This window comes from Polypterus senegalus, chromosome 12 (genome assembly GCF_016835505.1).
Source record: "Polypterus senegalus isolate Bchr_013 chromosome 12, ASM1683550v1, whole genome shotgun sequence".
Classification (NCBI taxonomy): Eukaryota; Metazoa; Chordata; class Cladistia; order Polypteriformes; family Polypteridae; genus Polypterus; species Polypterus senegalus.
The window spans coordinates 25,579,097-25,591,115 of record NC_053165.1 but is presented as its reverse complement, the minus strand read 5'-3'; the positions used below and the strand labels follow the sequence as shown (position 1 = coordinate 25,591,115).

Genomic DNA, 12,019 nt, shown 5'->3' with positions numbered 1-12,019 from the left:
TCTTGTTCACCTAATGCCTAAGCTGTTTACATTATTTCACAGATACTCACAGGGATTAGGCAGCTCTCTAATTTGTCACCCTGCTGCTAGAACTGCAATTACCAAATTAAATCTGGGTGTGCATGATGTGAAACAGAAAAATAAGGCTTTTGAAAGTAATTCTGGCTTAAAGACGATTTTTCTAGGAGAGGCACAAAGATCCTGTGACATTGACAGCCATATTTTCTAATTTTTCCACTAGGATGACTGGCAATTCCATGCAGTTTTTATTAACTATCTGTTGCTGGAGTTTAGCTTTGTTGCATATCAAGATAAGAAGTCCAAAGAGACAGAACTGTACCTGTTGGCATCATCAGGTTGACATGCAATAGACAAAATGTGTTCAAGCAGCACATTCACTGGATACTTCCAGTTCCCTATAGTTGCGAAAAGTGCACAAGCTAATTTAATGTTTAGTATGAGTAGCCACACAGAAGCTTTTAAGATACAGCTTAAAGGCTCATATCCACATTGGAGCATGTGGCTCTCCTTGGAAATCAGAAACCAGTTAAATGTCCTCACACAGAAAGTATATAATCAATGAATACTTAGATAACACTAGATACTAAAAAGACTTCATATTTGTTTCTATTTGTTTGCCTTGCTAGTCTAAATATGTAAGTTTCCATTTTACCTGGTTGCTTGGAACAGATAGTGAATTAGAGAGAGACAGAGAGAGAATACTTTATTTGTCCCCAAGGGGAAATTAAAATTTTGCAGAAGCTCCCTCAAATAAATAAGTAAACAAATAACTACCCACCACCAACAAGAACAAAAAAAAAAGACACACGCACATACTGTACAGTGTTCTGGCTTCGAAGATAGAGAGGTGGTATTGTCTATAATAGGCTTGTAGGTGAAAGATGAGGTCAGGCCTGCTCAGATTGTGCCACAGGTTTAAATCAGAAATACTATCATTTTCCAAAAAAAAAAAAACCTCAACAGGAGAAAAAAAAAAACAATTGTTTCTCTATACTGCTAAATCAGTGCTCCTAAACTGAAATCCCAGGAAGGTGAATCAATAGAAGCAATTTTAAGCACAGAATTAAATGTCTGGAATGTGTAGTTGTTAGCTTGATAAAACTGATTTTTTAAAATAAATGCATACGCTTGGTAGAATTAATGGTGAGCAAGTAATATACAAGGATTGACTTGTTCTACCTATACTTTTTGTTAAGAAAGTCAAATTAAACAACAATGCAGGCATTTATGTTTCCCATGAAGTGCAGAAGAGAGAAAATATGGGAAACACAGATATTGAAAGATTATAGAACAGATACATAGAAAATAAAAACAAAAATAAAATCGCAGAGAACATTTAATCTCCTAATTTTACAGAGGCATCTGCCAAAAACACAGAGTGAATGAATAATTAAGCTTCTGTCACAAAAAGGTTTGAATAATTTCTTTATAGCATTCTGAGGAGACACCTTATAATTGCTAATATAACCACAATAATACCTCATAACAAATTAATCTTCTATTTTGGTAGGCTTTCTTGTTTCAAAACTATTTCTAAGGTTGGAGACTGCAGTACTCTCATCTTATCTGCCACTTTCATCAAATAAAATAAAACCATTACTTTCATAGCCTCTGTTTTGCTAGGTATTTCAATTGTTTTTCCTTCCTGCATGCATAAATTTGTAACCTTCTTATCTTGAATTTCTTTTTGCAAGCTTTCCAGTTGAACATTACTAAAAACAGATTTCTCAAATTTGGATTGTTGTACTTCTAATAAAAATAAAATCTATGATGCTCATGAATTTGATAGAAAAACAAAATTACTTCAACTTCCCCTGAGATTTTAGTAAAGAGAATCTCATACAAGGCACAGATAGCAGCAGTTGTGATGTTTAATCCTTAAATTTAGATTTCTTAAACAGGAACTTGAAACAGTGAATAGTGAAAAGAAAGTCTACTTGTGTCCAAAAATTACGCTGAAACTAAAATTTCTTAAGCAATAAGCCACACTGAAAAATTCACCGATGTATGGGGTGTAGTAAAGTCACACACAAGACAAAAAACAAAGCAGCAAGCATTGTTAAATTTCTTTAAAAGATGAGGGGATAAAAGCACAGATGTAATAACTCTGCTCACCTTCGTTCGGACTCTTCTGCCATTTTGAGTGCCAGCATCTCTGTTTCCAATACCTTTTGCTCCATCAGCCTTTTCTCTTCCTCAGAACGAATGGCAGTCACTTTGATCCTCTGCATCTCCTGCTCAGCTTCAGCTGCTTTTTGTGCAAGGAGCTTGGCCTCCTCTTCTGCAATCTGGGCCTTCTCGGCTAGGAGGTCTGCAGTCTCCTCTGACCTCAACTTAAAACATTCAAATTTTGAAAATAATGAGCCACACCTTACAACTCAATGTTACAATAAGCTGATCTATTGAAAAATTAAAAGAAAACAGCATCTAAAATGTATTCAACTTTGTATTAAAAATAAACATCAAAGCTAAATTAAATTAATTTTTAATCAGGCTGAAAAGATTTCTAATTAAATGCAGTAAAAGCTTTCTGACCATATTAAAAAATGAATCACTATCAATTCAGTGGTACATCAAATGAATTATTAAACAAACAGGAAAAAGTAAAGTAATAGTTGCAGGAATTTCTGTTCAGAAGAAGCAATTTTCTGCCGTTTACGACTGTTCAAAATGAAGGAGTTTTAGCGGCTGGTTATTTAGACTAGTTTGCAAAAAACTACTTCAAGATGGCAATAATACGGTTTCATGTTAATTATTCTATTAAAAATACGACAAATTTAACAGTACAGATAAGTATTGCTGCATTTAGTTGTTAATTGTTTCTGATGCAGGAAACAATGCATAATGCTACTTGAGAGGTAAGGGGGACAGTCTTCAAATCTTTCTAAAAAGTTTATGGTTAGTACGGGTGGTGTATATTTATAAAGACAAACATGTATTTTTATGCATGAAAAATGTTCCAGGCAGTAACCAAACCAGGACCGGATACTAATCTAATGCACATGCACTTATTATACCTGGGACGCTTACAGACAATAATAAAACTAACATGCCTTTTGATTTGGGATTAAAATGGAGTTTCACGTGGTATCTTTATATCTAATGACCTTAAAGCAGTGAGGCTGTAGTACGAACTACTGCACTACAATGAGGAATCTATTAAAAAATATATATAGCCCACAAAAACAAGAAACAGCAAAAAAAAAAAATCCACCAACCAAAAGTCTTGGGGGGTTTGTTATATTTTCAAATGGAAACTTATTAGATTATTATCATCATTACTATTGGTAAAAGCTACAAAAAGATTTCACTTTTCAATCTCTTTCCGTAACCCAAAGCCCTAATGCTTTGCACCCAGGCTATGATTCTAATCCAAAAATACAGTTCTCCATTTACCAGGGCTTCATTGGCCATCTGGGCCTCCTCTTGTAATTGCAGAAGTCTTCTCTCTAGCTCATCTCGTGCTTGCTCTGCTTCTTCTCTCAGCTGTTTTTCTCGAGCCAAGCGCTGCCTTTCCATCTAGGGTAAACCACAACTATTCATTAATACAATTAACAATTTAAAAATTTTGTATTTGGGAGACTTCTACTTAAGTGCAGCTTGGCAGTGGCTTTCAGACCATGCTAAAAATAAATAAACCAACCAACCATAGTTGTGTTTTAGGTGGTTCCCAGAATCTTGCCCTTCTTACAGTATTGATCAAAAGTTTTAAAACCAGTTCCATTTTTCAATTTTTTTTTTGATTTAAGCAGTTCAAGTCAAGTGAATAACCTCAAACGGTTTAAAGGTAAGCAGTAAACAGCCAGAAATTGAAAAAAGAATACATTCAGGTCACCAAAAAACTGATAAATAATGTAATGTGTAAAGTTAAACAAAAAAAGCCTCTTTCAGGAAACAAGTAATGAGTTAACAACTTAAATGTTTTTTTTTTGGCAATGGAAGTTAAGACTTGAAAGCTGATACAAACTGTTCCTACAGCTATTTCAACTTTTGTTGATTACTTACAAGCCTTCTGTTGCTGTAAGAGTGGTTTTGCTACACCCTCTGAATTATTATTTGGACTTTAAAATACTGTATACTGTTGAGAAAAATGCAATTGACAAAGGAAGACAGATAAAGCATTATAACATAAATAAGAGTAGGTGTTTCCTTTTAGAAAAACTGCAAAGAAGCCAAGGTGTTAGCAAGTACAATTTCTTACACCTTGGAAACTGGAGGAGACTCTTCAGGAACAGGTCTTGCAGACCCAAAGCCACAACAGAACCAGAAGACATGTGTCTAAGAGTCAACAGCTTGTACAATGTACTGCACAGAAGGTGCGTTGCACTATAATGTTCCAATTTGATCTGATTATTTAAAGATTTCCCAATATGCATGTAACCCCATTTTTAAATCAAGATGTTTAAAGACATTTAGTCACAGTTTAGAGCAACACCCACAATCCTCCATCTTTAAGCTAACTGAAAAACTCACATTCTCACATATTGGCTGAGGCTCTGGTTTATAAAAAACTTAAGTTTTTGATTCTTAAGGGATAATCATGGGCACTAGGGTCTACGAGTCAGCTCTGTAAGCCAAAGGTTTCTAACAAAGGCTGCTGAAGAAATCCTTTCAAGTCTTTAAATCTGCTTTTCTTTCTAAATCTCTCTTTTGAATAACCTGCTGCTGCACCAAAGTGCTCATGTAAAGCAGGAAAAAAACCATAAAAGCTCTCTTATTACAGAGGGCTATACTGCTATAGGAACATAACGTTTGGCCCCTACATTTACCCAAGCAGGTATGTAAGCGTGTATGTACTATGCAGAAAACGTCTCCTTCTGCCTTCAATTTACTCACCTGAGTACAGGGTCTTTCAGTTTGACATGATTTTCTTCTTTTCACTTTTCATGTCTACATTTCTGATCATTAACTTTCTTCACTCAAGATAAAGTTCCAAATGATACTTGAGTTGTTTGTCAACGTTTAAAGTTTGACACACTGTGAGCACAATTTCCTAACATAACTTATTTTATTAAGTGTATAGTCACACAGTTGTTTGACATGATTTTCACCATGAATGACAGAAATATGTTTGCTGTATCTGGCCTATATATTATGGGTCTCACACAATCATTAAAAACTTTCATATATTTATTTCATATGGGACTCTGTGCAGCACTAAATATTACAAGGCATATCCACAGTATATTAAAAAAATAGTTTATAAAAAAAAAAAAAAGGGAGAAAACCATGCTAACTTAAAAGACATACTAACCCGTAGTGGGGGTACCAAAAAAAAAAAATAACACTGCAAATTCTCAAGAATAATAGACATATTTTACTTCCTTAAAGAAACATGGTATACAGCCATTTCTGTCAAAGACAATTCAATAATCCTTGACAGATTTACTTCAATTGGAGTGTTTAACATAAATAAACTTTAAAGTTTCAATGTATAATTTACTTTAATTGCTTTTGACATAAACACAAACCAGCAAAATGAAGCTTCAACATGAAGAGTCGTTTGCCAATGTTTGCCTTCTAAAAATCAACTGTTTCAAGCTGACTGACACTATCATCTTAAGCCTTTATAACAGGATCAAATCAAATAAAGTAATCAGTCTAACAAAATCTTATGGGTCTCACTAGTAATTAATAGTAAAGGCTAAGGTTAGAGGACTTTTTAAGGAAATGACATTAAGACAAATAGGCAAATATTCCACTCATGTCCGTCATAACTTGTGTTCTCTTATTATACAACTCATATAGGGCCACAAGACATTTTTTTTTAAAAAAAAGGGACTCAAGTTTAATACAGAAAAGTAATTTCATCAATACCTGAAACTTCTTATTAAGAAATTTCATTAGAGGTGATCATATGCTGGAAATAACCTTGAGAAATAGACTAGAATACCAAATTAATCTTGCATCCATTTTGAAGTGTTCAACTAACACCAGAAAAAAAAAACACTGTCTTACATATTAATTTAGTCGGTCATTAATTTCCTTGCAAAACCATCTTCACGTCAATATATTATTTTTGAAAATGCCACATATACAAATACTTCCTAGTCAGATATAAATTCAAGAGAAATAACTAGTCAATACTTGAGACAATGTCATTTAACTATATATATATATATATATATATATATATATATATATATATATATATATATATATATATATATATATATATATATATATATATATAGTGATGGACAGCCGGGTCCCATGCCTGGCAGGGACGCCCCTGCTGCATATGTTCCAGGGGAGCCACCATGGACAGCTCAATACCTCCCCCGGGACACTAGGTGGCAGCCTCCCTGGCCAATGTTGATTTCCCACTCTCCCGCGTGGCTCCATGGGACATGGAGTCCTCCACAGCCTGATTGGGAGATGGGGTGACTCAAGAACCCAGCTGGACGAGTCATCAGCCCCACCCGGAGGTGCAAGTGGGACAAGCTGGTCAAGCACCTGGAACACTTCCAGGTGGGGTATAAAACAGGCCAGCCTCCACCACTAAGGGGCCAGAATCGGGAGGAAGAGGACGAGGTTGCCTGAGAGGAGTGGTGGTGCAAGGTGGAGGGCTGTTGGTGGTGGTTGAGTGCTTTTGGGACTGTGTATTTCCTGTGGGTCACAGGGAAGACGTGCGCCCACGGGTGAAGAAAAATAAAAAGCCTGTGTACTTTGTACACGTGCCTCTGCGTAGCCTGTGCCGGGTCGGGCGCTATATAGCGTCTTTCACAATAAAATATATATATATACATATATATATATATATATATATACATATATATATATATATATATATATATATATATATATATATATATATATATATATATATACATATATATATATACACATACATATATATATATATATATATATATATACACACACACACAGTAGACCCCTGCGAAGTAGTCACGGTTCGCTGACTAAGTCGTTCGCGGATTTTTCCTTACAACCTAACTATTAATTGTTAGCAAAAAGCGCAAATATCCTCCGCAATTTTTTATGGCTTTTTTCATGGCAATACCATGCTGTAGAGAGGACAGGAAGCAACCGCTGATTGCTGCCCTGTGACGCAACTCCATCTGAGTGCCCTCGTGTTTTCCATTTTGTTATTGTATTCATTTTGTTATTCTTAAAAGCACAAGATGTTGCCGAATCGCCCTGCACCTTCCAAGGCTTCTGGCACTGAGCCTAAGCGCCACAAGAAGTTTAAAACACTCCAGGAGAAGGTTGAACTACTGGATTTGGTCCGGGAACTAAAAAGTTATGTTGCAGTAGTGCGCCACTATGGCATTAATGAAAGCACCACATGCTACATAAAGAAGAACGAAGCAGCAATCTGGAGTACCATATCTATACGTTTCTGTGATAGTGCCAAAAATGTAACGGCCGTAAGGAATACAAATATTGTCAGGATGGAATCTGCCTTGGCATTGTGGATCACCGACTGCAGGAAGAAGAATATCCCCTTGGACGGTAACACCATCTGTGAGAAAGCACAGAAACTGTACCAGCAGTTCGCCACAGGAGACAATGTAGCAACTTCCCATCACAATGTTCCTGAAACCTATAAAGATAAGCCAGCACGAAACCCCACCAGAAGACGACCCGTCCAAAGATATGGCTGCTCCTGAAGCGCCTGAAGAAGAGGCGCCACCCAAGGATTTTTAAATCCTCTACATCGTACTGCAGAGCTACTTCATTATCATCATCAATATCATTCATCATTGGTGAGTACCCGTACATTTTACTGTATTTTAATTAAATGAAATTATTATGTATTTACTCTGCTTATAACAAAGAAAATTACAGCGCATACCAAAGAAAATGCGCTTGCATGAATTACAGTACGTACTGTATACCAGTAACATCGGTATTTTACATTCTAGCACCATGGAAGACATAGCAGCACAGTACTGTACAGAAGACGGGTTTACCTTTACATTCTATTTTTTGGTAATGTATTATGGTAATTTTTTAGGTAATGTATTAAGCCAAGTGTGCAACGAAATTAAAGTGCTTTGGGGGTATACTGTATTTAGGGTTTAAACTATAAAAACAGGCATTTAAAAGGCACGGTTATTCACAATTTGCAGGTGCTTTAGGAACGGTTTGGGGGTGTTCTGTATAATAATATATAATATACCTATAAAAAATATATATACAGTATATATTTTATTAACACACTCTTCATATTCTTGATCTCTCCCAATGCATTTGGTTTAGTACTTGATTGCTGTCCATACATACTCTAAAAATGTAGAACTAGTAAATATAACTAATTCCTAATTGTACTACTCTTCAGTACTCTATAATTCAATGTGACAAAAGCCTTCCTCACTCAGCTGATAGGAGAAATGTGACATTATTAATAAAAAATATAAGGTATAAGATTGAGTGAAAATAAATGAAAAAAATCCCTATGAAAATACATTATGTATGGCCTAACAGATCATATGCCCTTACTACATGAAAACACTCTCCTTTTCACTTACTTGCTTCCTTGCTTTTTCTTCTCTTGCTTGAGTCTTCATTTGTTGCACTTCCAGAGAGTCCACCCTTCTCCTTCTCATAAAGAGGTCATGATTTCCAATACATAACTGAAGGATCTGCAGAATACAGAAGTTGATGAATGTTCATCATATGCACATAGTACAAGTTGAAATTTCAAAACACTAACTCCCAATGACCCTAAAGCTGTAATATATTACATGATATACATTTGTTTATACTGTATTTTTCTCAGGATCATTTTAGGACATCTCAAACTTATGTGCTATTAGCGGATCATCCATATCAAGACTATCAAAACAGATGCCCATATCCATCATTCTCCCGAGTCTCACGAGACTATATGCAACATTAAATGGTTTAGAAAAGCAAACTATTGCTTAATTTACCAAACAGCGCTGAGAAGCTTCAAAAAAGTCTAATTTCAAGCGGCTAGGCAGTGAAGTATATGTCCTTAAACTGGAAATGGATGTCAATATAATGCTAAACAAGTACTTCATAATTTACAAATGAAACAAAAAAGAATGAAAGAAAGAAAAGCAAATAATTGATCTCCACTACTCTGATTGTTATGAAGTAGGGGTAGTAAGTGATGCAAAATTCAAATGAACCTTAAAAGCCTGCATTCCAAGACTGACTAAAGCAGATGAAAGGCACTCTTAGTTAAGGGCTGCTGTCTTTTCCTACAGTATACAAGAATCCTTAAACCAACGATAAAACATTTGAAAAATCAAAGTACCACATTGATGTAAAGTCAGGGTGTCACTAAGGCAACAAAAATAGTACTGGGTCCATGCCTTTCATCTTCTATTAGCTGTATCACTGACAACCTTAAAATATACTATTATTCAAATGCAGACATCTCACAAAGTACATCCGAGTCCTTTCTGGTAACTGAAGATTTGCAAGAAAATTTGAGGTTAGCTGTAAGTTCATACTATCAACATCTGAATCTATATCTATACTGTCCACTTTTCACGAGAGAACTACTTAACGGATTTAGATCGCGTTTTTTATTATAAATTGCTTGAACATTCTGGTTGATTTTGCGACTTCTCTCATCGTGGTAAGTATCATAGTTTGCTTGCAGTACCAATTTATTTGTGCAAATCGAAGAGAGATGCAGCAGACTGAGGGGAGGGAGGCAGGGCCCTGCTCACTCACGCAACAGCCTCAGAGCGTACCTTACCTCCACTTAGCTAGTGAATGAGAGAACTGTTTAATGGATTTAAATCAGGTTTTTTTCTACAATTTGCTCAAACATTCTGGTTGATTTTGTGACTTCTCTCATCATGCTAAGAATCATAGTTCACTTGAAGGAGCGATATATCCACGCTAATCCGAGACAGAGGCAGTGGGCTGAGGGGAGGGGAAAACATGACGTCAGGAGTAGGGAGCCAGGCAGGGCCCTCCTCACTCACATGCAAGCCTCCGTTCAAGTTGGTCTACCTCTGTGTGTTGGAATGTATCTTGCCTCCACCTAGCTAGCAATTCCTTTTTGTTTATTAATTTTTAAAGTTTGTCCTGTCTCACTACTACATGGGCTGGTGCCACAGGGGAGTCTTTTTATAAAAAGGTAAGCATAATCTGATATCACAGATCCTTTTGAAGACTAACCATATAAAAGCTAGCAGATTCCAATTTATATTCAGCCTGGGCTCAGTTGATGAATTTGGCAAAAAAGAAAAGCACAAAGGAAATACTTACCAATTTATTGACTCTTAACTTCGAAGAGTTAAATTTGAAAACGTCTATATTTTTATCAAGTGGCTTTATTGCAAACTAAAAAAAAAAAATACACAAATGAATAAATTACATATATAATGCATAAGGACTACAGAAAAGGTAAAAGAGTCTCATAAACATGGATACCATACCTCTTTATCACTGTAAGAAATGTTGCGAATTTCATTCCAAGGGAAGGAGATTTTAGGAGTAAGTTTGTTCTCTGGATCATATATATGAAGACCTAAAGCATCCACACCCAGCAATAAGTCAGTTCCCTTTTTGTTCTGAGAAGCACAGAAGGATTAAAAAAAAAAAACAGAAATATGACATGTATGGGATGGCAGTTTCTTTTGGGCCAAAGGCATTTGGATTTACTCAATGCAGGTGTTCAGCCATCCTCGTTCTGACTTCCCAAACAATTCAAAACTGCTAAACTTGTCCAGTTTTTCTCTTTATGAAAATGTGAGTAGGAATGATAGCTTTTAAATGCACTTGAGGAAACTAAAGAAGAATCCTCTTCCTTTAAACTATCCACTCTTTGAAGAAAACTGCTGTCACTCTATGCCACCTACTGGTCTGCAACTGCAGAATCATTCTGCAGCTTTTAGCAGTAGATTCCAGTAATAAGCATACTGGAGTACCCAGTGTTAAATTTGATGAAAACCATTTAATGAACAGATGAAGTAATAATGTACTCATAAAAGCAAATTAATAGATTTCATTAAAATATTAACTATAGTTTTTTCTATAAGAAAAATGGGGCTGATGTTAAAAAGGAGTATATGGATACAGGTACTGCTTACCCGGATTGAAAAGTAGTTAACACCATACATCTCAAGATCTTGTGCTATTTTCAAATATTCCATTTCTGCTTCATCTCTAAAAGAAAATATGAGACCAGAAATAAAAAAGGAAACTGAAAGTAACCTAAATTGAACAAGACCTTGTTTAATATCATCTGACAAATCAACATTATTTTACTGCTTTTTAACCTAAATTGATGTATTCTTTTAAGCAAACAATTTATTAAGTAATTCATTTTCTCTTAATATGCTACCAAATTTTACATTTCCATACTAGAGATTCAATTTTGCCCACCCTAATCTTGCAAACTTATTAAGATGCCAGTATGCACCTTGGTCTGCCCCTGTGCTCTGCATACCAGGCTGTTATTCTCTCTTCCCACATCTCTGGAGTCATTTGATAAAGGTTTATAACCTGCAGCAAAAAATGAAGAAACAGAAGTGTAAATAAGAGTTAAAAAAAAATATGGCAAAAATGTTGTAAAGAGCACGGCAGCGTTAAGTGAAGGAAAGCGGAGGTCTGCCCACACATTTGACTTAAGAACATAACACCTCAGTTTTGCCTTTTACTGTAGTTGTGACCTTGTAAGTAATGCTGAAACAAATTTAATAATATTTTATTTCTTCTGCCAAGTGAACTGATAAAATGAGCTTATATTGTGCTGTATCACTATTAAACTGGACATGCCTATTAAATCAAGAACAAAACGGTGGAACTTTGAGACTCTGACTTTCAGACAAGTTGCTAAGGCCCCTCCTTTTTTCTCACCTGTGTGTCAGTGTATTTTCATTCTCTTGGTTTCCCAGAACCACACCCCTTGAACAGGCCATTATTTGAAACCATATATAATATAGACTTGAGATAGGTCTTACAGAACTATAGCATATTATATTTTTTTTGATTGCTTAGCCTTCACATTTTTGGTGGAATTAAAACAAGTTCTAATATTTATGGC

At 35.5% G+C, this 12,019-nt stretch overlaps 1 protein-coding gene across 2 annotated transcripts in view; it reads right to left on the bottom strand.

Moving 5' to 3' along the window:
* nf2a (neurofibromin 2a (merlin)) overlaps nt 1–12,019 on the bottom strand; it is a 106,806-nt gene that overhangs the window by 20,974 nt on the left and 73,813 nt on the right. For both annotated transcript variants that reach the window (XM_039770747.1, XM_039770746.1), the window contains exons 6-12: nt 11,396–11,478; nt 11,064–11,139; nt 10,410–10,544; nt 10,240–10,314; nt 8,517–8,630; nt 3,418–3,540; nt 2,137–2,354 (exon numbers count right to left, since the gene is read on the bottom strand). In XM_039770747.1, coding sequence (XP_039626681.1) covers nt 2,137–2,354; nt 3,418–3,540; nt 8,517–8,630; nt 10,240–10,314; nt 10,410–10,544; nt 11,064–11,139; nt 11,396–11,478 — 824 coding nt within the window. The remainder of the gene's footprint in view (nt 1–2,136; nt 2,355–3,417; nt 3,541–8,516; nt 8,631–10,239; nt 10,315–10,409; nt 10,545–11,063; nt 11,140–11,395; nt 11,479–12,019) is intronic.